The 15238-nt window shown below is 43.7% G+C and overlaps 1 protein-coding gene across 3 annotated transcripts; it reads right to left on the reverse strand.

The window, feature by feature from the left end:
* Window positions 1–202: 202 nt before the first annotated feature.
* On the reverse strand, window positions 203–15189 carry wbp1lb (WW domain binding protein 1-like b). Of its 3 annotated transcripts, XM_078931761.1 has the most exons (5): window positions 14604–14976; window positions 12447–12515; window positions 7512–7614; window positions 4068–4229; window positions 203–2983 (listed from the first exon to the last, which is right to left on the reverse strand). In XM_078931761.1, the coding sequence occupies exons 1-5, from the start codon at window positions 14664–14666 to the stop codon at window positions 2175–2177; spliced, it is 1206 nt and encodes a 401-aa protein (XP_078787887.1). In that variant the 5' UTR covers window positions 14667–14976; the 3' UTR covers window positions 203–2174. The 3 variants fall into 3 exon arrangements, with proteins under 3 accessions (XP_078787887.1, XP_078787924.1, XP_078787954.1); XM_078931798.1 differs by lacking the exon at window positions 12447–12515 and having other exon boundaries at window positions 14604–15189; XM_078931828.1 differs by lacking the exons at window positions 12447–12515; window positions 14604–14976 and adding an exon at window positions 10916–11200.
* Between the last annotated feature and the right edge of the window lie 49 nt (window positions 15190–15238).

A 15238-nucleotide genomic window follows, 5' to 3' on the forward strand; every position in this document is an offset into this window, starting at 1 on the left:
TTCCCTCTTTGGTCTTTTAGAAAATAAACCTATTTAGTAAATGCTGAACCGAAGGTGTTTAACTTTGACCTTCTGTGTGGAAACGGTTCGGTTGAATTTCAGGATGTGCTCATTCATTCTGCAAGTGTATAAAACTGCCAACTAAAAAAATAGCCCCAGAGTAAATGCCCACCACAAACACATGCGACGTGGGAGACATGGGTTTGTGTAAATCCGATGTTTATTGAACATACATCCATCTTACAATGAATGGCTTATGATCGAAACATTCAAACAAGTTTGTGCAAAAGCACAAACCATAACAAAGTGTCTTTGGCAAAATCAGCCAATATCTTTACAAACGTATACAGTTAGTAGGATTAACCCTTCAAACAACCTCAGATTAAAATCTTAACAAAAGTTTAACTCTTTCCTCAAAAGTAGAACTTAATACCCAAAACGGTTCGTACTAATATCGCTAATGATTTCCTTTAAAAAGAGATGAAAAACACATTTTGGTTCAGAATAAAGCTACAGAATATCGTACAGCACTTCCAAATATAAAGTGGTTTCTTCATTCTTTATATAAACCCTTTCAATTTTAAAATGAATGATATGAAAAAGAGCTCCTTAACTAAAAGTTTCCAAGTACACTTTTTTGAGTTTACAAAAGCATTTCTATCTAAAGCACTTCAGAGTGTATTTAGGCCATAATGGATGAAAACTATAGTAACCACGCAGCTCACTTTTCCAGGAGGAAGCTGACATTTAGACTGAAGAGGAGTTAAGAGATGTTCCCCAGGGAATGGAAGCAGAAATCCATTTAACCCGTTTGACTCGGGAGGAAAACTCCAGCAGAGGCTGCGTGTGCACACGGCTGGGGGGGCTGTTTGCTTTCAACACAGTTCCAATTGGAAATCTAAATGACTGACAGCAGAACGCATCTGTGATGCATTCAAGACCAGCTCAGAAACTTTGGATGTGGAGTCAAAGTGAGTAAAGAAAGCCTCATGCCTGAAGCGTCTCTCCTGAGTTTCAATGCAGAATAATTGCAGATTAATTATCACATCGTTTTAATCTCATTTTGCACCAAACATTAGCACATTTTTCCACTTTTTGAAGAATTCTAATCTTCTGCTGTGCAAACAAAAGAAGTCGGTCAGATGGGAGCCTCCAAACCTTTGCATCTTTAGCAGATTGCCCTCTTGGATGCTTGTCGTCGTGCTGGAGTAAGTGAGGATTAACGGGGTTTCTTTTTGTCTTCTACAGAACGTTGCGCTGTTTTAACTGAACATGAAGAGCTGAAGAAAACCAGAACTTTCCTTAAAACCAGCTGAGCTGCATTTCAGCGTCGCTCACTGGTCCATTGTAAGGCAGCAGTCAAGGAGGTTCATGGGAAAACTGCGAGTACAGATGGTCTCAAGTCAAGTAAAAGCTGGTGAGCGTGGAAACTTGCTGAAAGAGACTGACACGCAAGTACGAGGTCTGAAGTCGCTCGCCCTTTTCCGTTTAATCTCTAAGAAGATTAACATTCCTGTTTTTGGCAGCTGCTTTTTCAGTTTCACTGATTGTTCCAGCACAGTCGGGTTTTTCAGGCATGAGCTACAATCATCATATCAGGGTAAAAATCTCAGCATCTGGGAGCCTCACTGGCTGATGCTCCGACGGTCCCGATGACTCAGGAAACAAAGTTGGGGGGGGTTTTCTGCTACAACTTCTACAAAAACTGTGCAAACAGGAAGTGCTCGCGCTCCGACTCGTCAAAGGATGTGAACCTCCAGGCAGAGCGGTTTTTAATCACTGAAAAGCTATTTACAAGCATGTACCCCCCCCCCCCCCCCCCCCCCCGGCATGATGTCCTTGCACATCTAGTACAGTATCAGTCGCATGACCGCAGAGGAGCTCCATGCTGCATCCCCCCCTCCCAAAATGATCCTGCTGTGCATGATCTTCAACAGTTCAGTGGCAGCGAGGAACAGCCTTTGAGGGCTCCTGCCCCCCCCAGGACTGAAGTCTCAACTGCTGCTTGTGGTAAATGACGGAACTGATGCAGATCTGCGAGTGTGCGGTGGGGGTAAGCTCCACGGCTCCCCCCAAATGAAGCAGAACTGCACAGATTAAGGCCACTGCTGCGGTGCGTTGGGGGGGCATGCTCATAAAAAGAATCAATAAGTCCCTCAGACAGAGGGGCCCCTTCAGCCCTCCAAGCTGCTGCTGGGGGCCCCTCCCTCCTGCTCATTGATGGTGTGCAGGAGGAGGCACACGGGTTCCTGGAGCGGACTCCCGCCTGGGTGGTCAGGGGGCAAAGGAGAGCCCGTCGGACCCCTGTCTGGAGCCCCAGGCGGCGGGTCGTCCTCCCCCCGGAGCGAGGCTCCATGACCACAGCTGTCGCAGAAGTCCCCGGACCCCTCCCCCCCCTCCTCATCGTCGTCGTCTCCTTCGTCCTGTCCCAGCAGGCTCTCCAGCTCCCTCAACTCCTTGCATTCCTGGCCAGTCCCTCCGGCCCCCCCGCAGACGCCGCTTCCGCGCGTGCCGCACACGCACACCTCAATCCCGGAGTCCCCTGTGAAGCGCCTCCTCCTGCCGTTGGGGAGGCGCTCCTTGTCCTCTGAGAGACTGAAGTCCTTCATCAGCGGGTCCCTGCAATCTTCCTCGCTGTCCCCCTTCACCCCCTGGCTGGACAGCCGCTCCATGCCGAGCCCCCCCCCTCGTAGTATCGTGTCTGCATTTTCTGCGGTCTGCACGCGTTTCCCTTCAGCCTTCGGCGTGAAGTCCAAAGAGACGGGGGGCGGCTCCTCCGTGGGTCGGCAGCACAGGCTGTCCGAGGTGGGAGGGCCTGGGGGGGGCTGGACGGTGGAACAGTGGCCGTCCTGCTGCTCAGGATTTAGGGGGCTGGAAGCCACCGAGGACGGTCCTGTCAGTAAGGCGGTGTAAGGCGGGGGCGGAGTCGGCGGCCGGTTAACCACCTCCTCATAGTCGGGAAGGAGGTAGTTGGGCAGAAACCCTGAGGAGGTAAAGAAAGACAATCAGGACTCAGCTGAAGTCACTGTGAAACCGCAGAGAGCCAAATGTGGGTCACGCTGCGTAATGCAGGGGTGTCAGAACCCGGGCCTCGAGGCCCAGGGTCAACCTGCTCCTTATTGGCTAAACACACCTGATCCAGGTGATTAGCAGCAGATAAGGCAGGAATTCTGTAAACCAGGAGGCTGGTGTAGGTACCAAAACGCTTCGTCTTGCAATAAGTGTTCGACTAATGATGACGTCACACGATTTGATTGGCTGTATGTTGGTCTGATGACGTGTAAGAAAGTGACTGGTCCGGACAAATTCTGGTGCAATCGTGGAAGTTATGAGTTCCGTTGTAAACAAACAAAGCTCTGACATAGAGCGAGATGATCTTCTAAACGGGCTTTTCTTATTGCTATGATTATTATGAAGTGCATGTTTGCTTAAAGCTTTTTAAATCCGTGTGGCCAGTGCTTTATTATTGGCAGAACTGACCGGCAGCCCCCTCACGCAGAGCAGTCCAACGGACAGCGGTCTGAACCCTTCTCCGGACCGCACACCGTAACAAAGCACACACAAACACAGCCGCCTGCAAACAGGAAGCTACGAGACTCCAGCTGCTCTGCTCAGAGACACGGTTTGCTCATGCGGAGCAGCAGGTTCGTTCGAACAGCCACAGACCTTTTTACAAAGTGGGTGTTGGTAAAATATAAACATTACAAAGAATAATGTCAGACACAAGTTATGAAGGAAATGAACGTTAAGTTACAAAAGGAAACCTGAAATGAAAATATGTAGAGCCCGAGCAGTTTGTCCAAGTGGGGTTACCGTAGTGTGACGTCATCATTAGTGTCATGCCCCAGAACACTTATTGCAGGCCCAACAGTTTTGGTACCTACACCGGCCCTGATCGCCTGGAGTTTGACACCCCTGGTTTAATGGAAACCACCAGCAAGGTTCAGAGAGACAACAACTCTGCTGCTTTCCATACATGACCCAGAGCTTTGACGTTACTGCCATCTTTTTGGGATCTGGATCACAGAGATCTGTGACGCATGCTGCGTGACGGAGGCGACTCTTACTGAAGTAGAAGGGCACGGACGGGTAGTTGTGAGCCTCCCGGTAGGCGATGAGGTTGATCTCGTGCTGCCGTTGTTGCTGCTGCAGCCGGTGTTTGGTGCGGCGATGGTGACACACGCAGCAGCAGCTTAAAATGAAGATGATGGCCCACACCAGCCAAAACCCTGAGGAAGAGCAGCACAGGTTTGTTTTTCCCTTTTCAAATAGCTCTTTCTGTGCATCAACGTGCACACAACAGGAGAAGCAACCACACCTCCAACACAAAGCTCGGATCAACAGGTGATCTCTAGCTTTAAAATAGAAAATTTGGAGAAAACATCAGCAGGACAGAAAGTTTTGGTTCACTTTGTGAGGATCATTTAAATGCAAAAAATCCATAATATTCTAAAAACAAGCGGAGCTGCAAGCCAACTGATGTCCAGCCGTTTTTCTTTTTAAACTGGAAACCGTTGTGGCTTAGTCAGCGGGGGGGGGGGGGGGGGGGGGGGGGGGTTGTTAGAGATAGCAGCTTATCAGACTCCTGCTGCTACTCTCTGTGAAGAAAACTTACAGTTCTGGTTTCACCAACAATATCAGTGATTTCAAATCAGAAGGTCAACAGTCATGTGACACCTGTGTTGTAATATATAAAGAAAAAAAGTTTCATTTTCAAAGATTTTTTTTGTTTAATATTGCTTATTAATTCCCAGGTCTCAGACCTGTTATTTCTTTAAGAAGCTCTTCTATTGAAACACACAACAAAATCAAATCCTGACGTGCTTCAAAGGTCCCCCTGCTCACGTCAGCCCTTGTCCACAGCTAAAGTTCTCTGGACATCATCTGGAGGATCTAGAGGAGGATGGGTAGAATGTCATTTGGTCAGATGAGACCAAAATGAAACTCTGGAATAAACGCCACTTGCTGAGTTTGAAGGAAGAAGAATTCCGGGAAGCATCCAAGAACACCATACCCACTGTGAAGCATGGGAGTGGAGACGTCACGCTTTGGGCCTGCTTCTCTTCAAAGGGAACATGACGACTAGGGATGGGTATCGTTAAGGTTTTAACGGTACTACTACTCTTATTGATACTGCTCATCGATCCAGTATTTTAACGATACTTTATTGATACGTTTTGAGGACGAAAAATAAATAACAAATTAAGAACATAAAATGTTTTATTTCCTCATTATGCAACAAAACATTTTACTGTATACATTTTCCATCTTGAAAAGTAAAACACATGAAAAAAGAAGTCATTTAAAGAAAAATAAACTGCAATGTCTTGAAAAAATGCTGCCATGATGGAAATATAAAACAAATTAACTAAACTGTTCACTCTAAAATAAAATCCAGTTGCATAGGGGAACATGGTGGAGGTAGATTGCAGAAAGCCAACAGTTCTTCATTCTTCGTGTGTCCGCTGCCTTGTCTAGTGTGTGTGCGCGCGCCGCGTACTGTCTGAACAACAGCCCCCCCCCCATGCACACAAATAGCCAGACAGACCTCTCCTCTTCAGCGAGAATAGCAAAATTAATATCATTAATTAATGGAAAATTGACTGACTTGGTGAGTTAAATATGGCAGATAACGTTGAGATATTGTGGGACACAAAAAAAGGGCGACTTCTCCAGTACCGATAGCAGAACCGTAGAGGTCAGATCTCATGGATACTGGGGGCTCGTTCAATACTGGGGCTCGGTACCCATCCCTAATGACGACTGATCCATATGAAGTAAAGCGTGAAAGGATCCACGTATGGTGAGATTTGGACAAAAAGCTCCGTCCATCAGTCTGCACATTGAGGATGAAACGCATCTGGATCATTCTTTATGACAATGATCTCAAAAACTAGGGGTGTAACGATTCACGTGGTTGAACCGAACCTTTTCAGTACGGCAGTTTCGGCTCGGTTCCCTTCTGTACCGTTTCAGTTCGTTTTATCTTTTTTAGCCGCATATGGATTGTAACGACCCAGCTGCTTTGTCACTGGTAGCGAGGAAACGAGAGCCGAGCTGCTAATTCACTAGCTTGCCTCATCCTACTCCACACGTGGTCGGAATCCATGAAGGGAAAACACAATTAAATAAGTCAAATGCTGTGTGTTGACATTGTTACACAAAGTTAGCGAATGCCACAGTAATACATCTAATCTGTTAACGAACTTAAAACGGCATCACCCGACTGTAACAATCGGGTCTACAAGAAAAAAAATGTGCAAGTTAGAAGGTTTTTTCCAGGCCAGTGTTAATTATCCAAAGCTTTTGGTTCCTGGCAGCGAATAGTTTTTCTTATTTTAGTAAGCAGATCACCTACATAGGTCAATTTTATTTATTGTTATGTAAAACCAATAACTGCATTTTGTGAGTAATTTCTTTCTGCCTTAGTTTTTTGTACCGAAAAATACAGAAAATAGATACATCGAGAGTTAAAAACGTTATTAATCTCCCAAGGGAGAAATTCAGGTGTTCAGAAGCAAAACAGATGCAATAAATAACAACAAAATAATAGTTCATAAAATAGCAGCTCATATCAGGCAGATTTGTTAAACAGAACCGAAATGTGGCGAACCGAGCCCTATGAAATTCTGAACTGAACCGAAAGGAGGGGCTACGTCAAACGTTCTTCATGGTTGTGGAGGGATCTAGCTAGCCTTTGGGTTCCAATCCAATAGAGAATGAGAAAGCCCAGCGACAGCCCCCAAAACATCACAGATTTTGAGAAGACGTTCATGGAAAAATAGACCAGAACAGCTGCTAGCTACAATGTGTCCAAGCCTGGTGGACAGGAAACCTTTGACCTCTGTCACTGAAACCAGGGTTAAATCACAAAGCATTGAGGTGAATATTTGTTATTGACCAAATACGGATTTTTTTGCACCATCATACAAATAAATTCTATAAGAATCAAACATGATTTCCTAGATTAATTTGTGAAGTGTACCTATGCAGAACATTACAGACCTTTGAACCTTGAAGAGGAACAACTTTCGACTTTTGACTTTTTTCAACTGTTTATGGTCTCATCTGTCCTATGACCAACATTTAGTTGTTTTCAACTCCAAGTGGGCGGCGCCTAACTCATTTACTGTTTTTGCATCGCAAGGCAGTCCGTCTGCATTCACACTGAAGTAAACTGCACCAGAGTTCATGTGCAAGAGTACAGACACCCTCGTTCTAGAGACGACCAGAGGTCTTTCGCTCGGTCTAACCCAGAGTTCAGGTGAGCTTTCACACCTGCAGAACCAGGAGGACCATCCAAGAGACGGTTGCTTTTGAACAAAAGGTTTCAAAGGTTTATTTTGGTTTTGAGAAGAAAAACTGTGACCTTAAAAAAAAAAAAACAACCTGCCATGCAGCTCAGACTCACTGAGGAGGTTCACGTCAGTGAAAATCTTATTTAGCAAAAAAAAAGGATGTAAAAACAGAGGGGGTTAGGCAGGAAACTAGAAACATGGACAAAGACTTACACCACAGCTCATAATAGTAACTACAGCACTGGGATTCTCCACAGCAGTGTCCAGCCTCACAGAAGTAGGTCTGGTTGTTCACGCCCTCACAGCGAAGCAGGTTCTGCAAAAGGAGGAGGAGAAACACGGTCACTTCAAGTAAAGTAGACGATAAATCAAGACCTAAAATGAAAACTATGTTTAAAGCAGCACTGTACTTTGGCCTTTTGTGCTTGCAGCTGTATGTGCACGGCAATAAGCAGAGTTCCTGCCTGATTGTTGTTTACAGTACACATCCTTCACCTCTGTGGTGTCAGAGTTCTGCCCGCCACTTGTTTTGTAGTCTAGATTGACAACACAGCGAAGGTGACTCCTCAGACAAAAATGTCATCACTTGGTCATTTCACCCTCTCGTATTTCGGTGAAGTCTTAGGATGAAGGCCAGCAGGTGCTGACAGATGATCCACGGCGGCTTCATGAGTGTCCCGATACTGACCAGGTCTAATTAAATCCCATCCGACCATTCCCATAGCGTCCTCCAAAAATGAGAAGAACGCACTTATCACACTGACTTCAAACACACTTCCAAAAGTTCTGATCCAGTTTACTAAGAGAAACCGGTCAGGCTGCAGAGACAGAATCTACATAAAAATGAAACTCAGTAAAGCAGAGGGACGAGGACAAATCTCTGAGGGTATTACTGCATCAAATAAAACAGCGTACTGCATTTATTAACAAGACTAAAGAGAAGAACTTGATAAAAAATGTGTTAAAACAGTTTTACTGTTTGAAATCAGCCCTTTACAGAAATAGAGAAAGTTATTAAATGAAGGTCATATCACTTCCAGACCTCAAAGCTTCAGCTGTGTGCCGAGTTACTGGGAGCTAGTTTAACTTCTAAAATACTGAATCCATTTCAATTCATAAGTTTAAGATTATTATTATTATAATAATAATTCTACATTAGTTTGTCAAATATCCAATCTGATATCAATTTACTCATGAAAACCAGATTCTACGTGACTGTTTCAACTTAAAAAACCCTGAACTTTACTGAATAAAGCTGAATTCTTTCCTTGGAAACCAACAGAAAAGCAAACATTTCTCCCCAAAAACAACTGTTTTTATGAATCAGCTTGCTTTTGTAGACGTGACTATTACTTTACTGCGCCGTGTTTGGTTTATTTTTGGACTGTTTTGGATTTTATTTGATTTTTTTAAATTTCAAATATTAATCAATGCAAAAAAAAAAGATTTATCAAACTCGTTACAGAAATGCATGAAATAAGCGACTAAATTAGCATTTTAAGAAATTCATGAAATGCATAGATTAAAAAAACAGACAAAAAGAAAGATACACCAAGTTACATTTGCTTAATTAAATATAGTGATCATTAACTAAAGACATGCTGAGCTTAGTGGGATGAAGCGAGTTTATATAATCCCACCCCTACTGAGTTGATTAGATAGTTTTGCATAGTTTTCGTAATCCGGTTCTGATCAGGTAGATTATTTTCAAATTACAAAATCCAGTGCATATTGATTATCATCTGAAAACATCCCTTCATGATTTCATTCATAAATCACACATCATGTCACAAATATGTAATACTAATTGATTACAATCACAAACAACTTCATATGAATCCAGATATCATTGCTGTACACATTTCAGATCAAGTTATCAAGTAACACAATCCAAGTGCTTATTGATTATCCTGAGAAAGAATTCTTACATCCTATCAGTGAACGTTAATGATTCACACTTTAGATAACCATCATGTAATAACCATTGATTATTATTAGAACACATTTATTATCACATTAAACCAGTGATTATTGCTACACATTGCAGATCAAGTAAAGAAAATCAATGGTTTATAGATTGTCATTTAAAACATTTCAGTGATCATCATTGCACATTACAATGTAACACTAACTGAGCTTTGATTATTTCACCAAAATAAAGTTCACACATGTATTTGGAATTATTCAAACACCTGTTGATCCTTAACTCATCTTATCTTCATATCATGAAATCAGAGTTTCTTTATACATTTTCTTGAATATTTGGATATTTGAACATTGTTTGAGCTCATTACGTAACCCGTTCCAGAGTTTAATGCCACACACCGACACACAGAAACTTTTCTTTGTGGTTCTTATCAGTTTGATCTTGAAGTTCCTACATCCCCAGTTTGAAGCCTCCTTCATTTTCTAAGAACTGTTTTTGGATGTTGAATGGTAACGATTTCCCGCTAGCTATGTATAGAAGTAGCGCAGTGTAAAAATCCACAAGGTCATAAAGTTTTAAAAGTCTGGATTGATAAAATAAATTCTTTGTATGATCAAGATAGCTTTAAAGTAAAAAGACAAGATGTTATTCCCCCAAATTTCTATACAGTAGGTCAAATATGGTAATATTAAGGAGCAGTACAATAAATATCTACTGTTGTATTCTATTATAGGTTTAGATTTATTTATGATTGAAACACTTTTGGAGACTTTAGATTGTATGTGTCTGATGTGTTGCTTCCAACTTGGTTTGTCATCGATTAAAAACCCCTAAGAATTTGATTTCTGTAACACTTTTAATTGAGACATTATTCATTTTAATTGAGAGCTCAGTATTGGCGTAGCTGTTACCAAAAAACATCACTTTGGTTTTATCTAGGTTCAATAATAATTTGTTGTAAATCATTCCTGATTTTATCTTGTTTAACTTTGTGTTCTTCTGGAAACAAAAACAAAACATGGTGCAGTTTCAGGAAGGAGCTGCTGATGCCAGTGCCACTTATTCAGAGTTATGCTTTCAATCCATCAATTTAGCAATGATACAGTCTAAAAAGTATCCCCCGACGAGCCCTTTGAAAGGCCAACGACAGTTTTTATTGATTTATTTTACTATTGTCTGCAGACTCAGTTGTCATTTTGTGCCCTCAGGTAAAAAAGAAAAAAAAATTAAAGCATCCCAGAAGTTTTAAGGGAAACAAAGATGCTGAAAATATTCCTTCATATTTAGCAGATTCATTAGAGATACAACTTGCCTCACTCCACCAATGGAAAACTAGGGTTCATTCGTTTCTAGAAATATCTGCAAGCCTGAAGAACCTCAGTCATGAGAGCGAGACGCTTTCAGACGTGTGTCAACCCACAAAATCCTTCAGGTTTTAATGCATGAATTAATTCAGAATAAAAGCAGATCGGATCAGAAAACTGAACAAACCCCAACAGAAGTCGACTGTCTGAACTCCAACAACATGTTGTCTTGTGTCAACTGTCAATACAGCAAATGAGCAGCATGGACAACCAAAACCAGCCATCCACACTGTGAAAAGCCAACAGGTGGAAGAACACAGGGTGGATGGTCAATAGGAAGGGCAGAAAAAGTTGTTCAAAAAGTCCAGTCGGATCTGTTCAGTCACCTCAGAGTGCAGAAGAAGATGAGAAAGTGGGGTTTCCATTACCGGCGGAGCTCCTGCATCCAGGGACATGAAGAGTCCTGATCCAGAAACTGGAAGCAAATGCTGAGCCCGTCTGTTTCTTTGCTTCTCGACCCTACCCACACACCAACCCTCAGCCCACTCCAACGCAGCCCAAACACTGGACACGGATTGCTTTACGGAAATTTCCAAGCTCCAGCAGAGCTCCAAGCTACTCCTCTGCAGGATGATCAGGCAGTGAGAAAGCGAGAGGCAGAAACACAGATCAGTGACACACCAGACCCGAACATCAGAAAACGCTGACAGGGAGAAGAAGTGCAGGCCTGTTTATCAACACGACATTCCTGAAAAGCCAGCTGGGCACAGGACGATTTCACGGCATCTCCTGTTTCTCATCTCGGTGAGACTTGTTTTCCTCACATCTGCCTGCCAGACAGGACGCTCAGTGCGGGACGGCGCAGGATTCACAGAACAAACACATGCAATAACCAAGGGAAACAAAAACGTCTGCTCTAAACAAAACAATCTCAGCTTGTCTTGGCAAACAACCGACTGAGCAACGAATCCGCAAAGACCAGATTCCCATCTCCCTTTTGAGTATGCAACAACCAAACAATCCACCTCTCTCATGCTGAAACGCTGATTAAAGACTGATCTGGTTACTGAAGCGACTGCAGCGCTGCAACATAATATGCCTTAATAAGAAGCTGCTGAAAAGAGTTGAAAATCTCCTCAGAAACGGCGACAGGACGTGAACTTCGTTAGGTCCTTGGGCATAGACCTGATCCACCTCACAGTCCTGCCCACACCCCCTCTTCAATATTCTTTGGCTCAGCCACAAAAAGTATCTCTGATCAAAATGAGGCACAGCGCTGACACTGATGAACCCTTGAAACCCAACATCTGAGGAGCTGGAGGGATCGCTCAAGAAACAATGGCGTTTCCTGTCAAAAAACCCATCAACCACTGCTGGGACGCCTGAACGGTAAGAACTGGACTTGGGGGACCAAAGTTGTGCATCATGTGCAGGAGGGACAAGTGAAGGTAGTCTGTGTGCACATGAGACCTTCTTACTAAACCCTCTTAAGAACTACTTTAAAGGCAGCGCTCAGTGAAACAAGTCTTTGACTGGTTACTTTTTGTGTCTGAAAAAGGTGCATTTATTGGACTCAAACTTCGGTTCGTGTCAAAGTTAAATCTCGGCTGTGGAAAAGGACTGAAAATCCAAATGTACGAGTGACCACGTGTCCCTCTTGACTGCCCAGCAGCTGAATCTGTTGCCCCGTTAATGGACACGGCATTCTGTGGGGTCCTACAGGATCTCAGAGGGTCGTGCAGATTCCCACGCTCTGCACAAGCATGAAACGGCTCTCAAGTCTTTTAAACGCACGCATTTAGCAAAAAACAGCAAAACAATATCATCAAATGTGAATCATGTGCTTTAGCAGGGAGCCCCCATACTAATTTCCATGTCAGACAAATCAACAACATGCCTAAGTTAGGACTACAGTACCTCTCTGTGACCCGCACTGTCCCACATAAATCTATGCTCCCACATTTGCTTGGTTGGGTTTTGGTCCCCCTAAAACAAACAAAAACAAAAGAAGGAAAAACGGCTCAATTATTTTAGAAAGTGATTCATTTATGACAACTGATGGAAAACAAATGCATTCAAGCAACTTCTTCACTAACAGCCGTACAGATTGATACAAATGATGAGCATCTTCGTTTGAAAAGGTTCCAACTTAGATCTTTGTTGTCATATTTATTATAAACACACACACACATCCTTTACCTCATCCCAAATTACCCAAACCACTTCCACTGACTACTCTGGTCTGCCATTTTTCTAGAAAACCTTCAAAGACCAACTGTCCTCTGTGAACAAACACGCCATCCTCATTAGAAAGGGCTGAGCTCTAGACCCGATATCTGACCACTTCTCAGCTCATTGATGGACCATCTATTAAAAAAAGCCTCCCTCTGCTCCATTTAGCAAAGAAAACTGTCGCAACACATTCTGCACACAAGGTGTTAACCAGCCAGAAAAGTGCTGCCACTTTCAAAAGAGAACTGCAACACTGATACCCGTTAGCTTTCACGCTTAAAGTTGGACTGTTGCCATTCTCCTGAGGTTTCTTTCACTTTTTGATTCAACCAGACTGCATGTGTGTGGCTGTGGATGTGCATCTGCACTGACATTGACTGGAGGGGCCTTATGAGTCACAGGCTGCAGTCAAGCAGAAGTAGAATTACTTCTACAACAGCATTACTTAAGTAACCAAACAATGAATTATAAAACAGGTAAGAAGTCCTTGGAAACACATTTACAGCCGATTTTTTGTTTAATCTTCTAAAGAAAAATACTTTAACAAAAAAAAAATGCTTTTAAAACAAAATTTTTAAAAAAGTTACTAGAGTACGTTTGCTGGTGGCTGGGTGTCTCAATTGGCCGCGTGTTAGTAACTTCATGGGAACCTATTTTTGGTTGCCCCAGGGGCCGCGATGATCCTCATCCAGTGTGGGTCCTTGGTCAGGACCCCTTATGCTACTGTCCAGCTATGTAACCACAAAAGACCCCAAGACTGGGGCCCCCTGTGCCGGTCCCCAGCACGGAGAAAATACAGGGTTGTGTCAGGAAGGACTCCAGCTGTAAAAATCTCTGCCAAACCAGCTGAGCCAATTAGTGAAAGCCGGTTCTGTGCTGTGGCGACCCCTGAAGGGATATGGCAAAAGGTGAACAACCACAAGTAAGAACATTTATATTGTTGGTATGTTTATTGCCTTAAAAAATAAACTAAAAATGCTGGTGTTCTGAGAGCAACCGTCGCCCTGCAGTGATATGCCTTTGTTACAGCTGACCTCTCATTATGAAATCAGTAGTCACAACCAGAATGTGGATCTGTCTACACCTGGAGCAGCGAGAGGCGGAGCTGCAGGTGAACCTCACAGCATTAATGCTGACATTAAAGTGGACACAGAATGCCAAGGATTATGTCACAGGATTTCTAAAGCATGAAAGTGGGTGAAGGCCAGAGCTGTCTTTAAAAACACCTTCTGTTCTGTTCCTGGGATCACTCATGAAGAATCGCGAGACTTTAAAGAATCAAATCAAACTTTATTTATAAAGCCCTTCAGAAATATGTAACACAAAGTGATACATGAACAACATTTTCAATGTTCGTAATAACCAAAAGCAAGACCAAACGCTTTCCAAAAAAGAGTTTGTCTCTACCTTTAGTGATAACAAGTCAAACCCTGATATCTACTATAACCTGACACAAACTTTAACAGAAATGTTAGCCTGCTAAGTGTTTTTCTAGCTTGCAGCGTTGCGGGGCCTGTTAGTAACGTGAACGCGTGTGATGTTTGTCAGGACGGTCGCTCGAATGTGAAAAAAAATCTTCTTAAAGAACTTTGGTAACCTGAGAGAAGGCGAGGAGTCCGCAGCAGACACGCAGACTCCGGAAAATAAAAACACCTTAGCCATGCTAACTGGGTTAGCCACGGAAGCTAACAGGCTGCTCACCCGGAGAACCTCTTTGCTTCTCTCGGCTTTAGGCGACACAAGCCGTCAGAAAACAACATTCTCCGAGCTCGCTCGGACTCTTTAGTAACTCAGCCGGGGGTCAGCTGATAGCTCGTCATATGTATGTGGGGCTCAACTTACCTCCTCCGCCGCTGACTCCGTGGGAGAGACGGAGGCGACAGCAGCTTGTAAAAATAATCCCATATTTAGGAGAAAAACATTCAATCCAGGAGAAAGCGGAAGCGCGGAGTCATGAGCAGGCCGACTCTCGAACAGTTTTTTACAGGGAAAACATCGGGCTCCGGGCTGGCTCGCGTCGTGTCGAGAGGCCGCCGCCTCCTCTGTGCTCAGCCGGTGCTCCGGATGCAGCTGTTGCACGAGGCGTTCCCCGGAGAGGACTCTCCGCTCCGGTCAGCTGGGTGTGGTGTGGTCACCGAGCCCGGATCCATGTGCGCAACGTGACAGGCGGACCGCACCGCGGAGCAGAAGTTGTTTTGCGGACTGGAACGTGGTTGGTCAGCTCGAACCAGCTGCAGAGATATTGACCAATCATCGAGCAGTGCGCGTGAGCACCAGGCCTATTTTTCATGTCCATTTATGAGCGTGTTTTTTTCTTCTTCGTCTTAAGGCAGTCAGGTGAACAAAAACATAGCTTGGATAATAATGGAAATCATTTTTGTTTTAAAATGTCTGTGCGGGTTCAGGACAGGATGTTGAACCTCTGGTCAGCCGGACTCCAAAATGTTCATGTAGAAGACGTTTGACTGCACAGCCAG

The sequence above is a fragment of the Oryzias latipes genome, chromosome 1 (genome assembly GCF_053564925.1).
Source record: "Oryzias latipes strain Hd-rR chromosome 1, Olatipes_Hd-rR_3.1".
Lineage (NCBI taxonomy): Eukaryota > Metazoa > Chordata > Actinopteri > Beloniformes > Adrianichthyidae > Oryzias > Oryzias latipes.

Excerpts from the sequence above, each read along its gene's own strand:
- wbp1lb (XM_078931761.1), bottom strand. The coding sequence starts at position 14,666 with ATGGGATTATTTTTACAAGCTGCTGTCGCCTCCGTCTCTCCCACGGAG. Across the intron at positions 7,615-12,446 it reads ACAGTGCGGGTCACAGAGAG|AACCTGCTTCGCTGTGAGGG; the intron begins GTACTGTAGTCC and ends CTCCTTTTGCAG. Across the intron at positions 4,230-7,511 it reads TTACTATTATGAGCTGTGGT|GGTTTTGGCTGGTGTGGGCC; the intron begins GTAAGTCTTTGT and ends GCTCTTCCTCAG.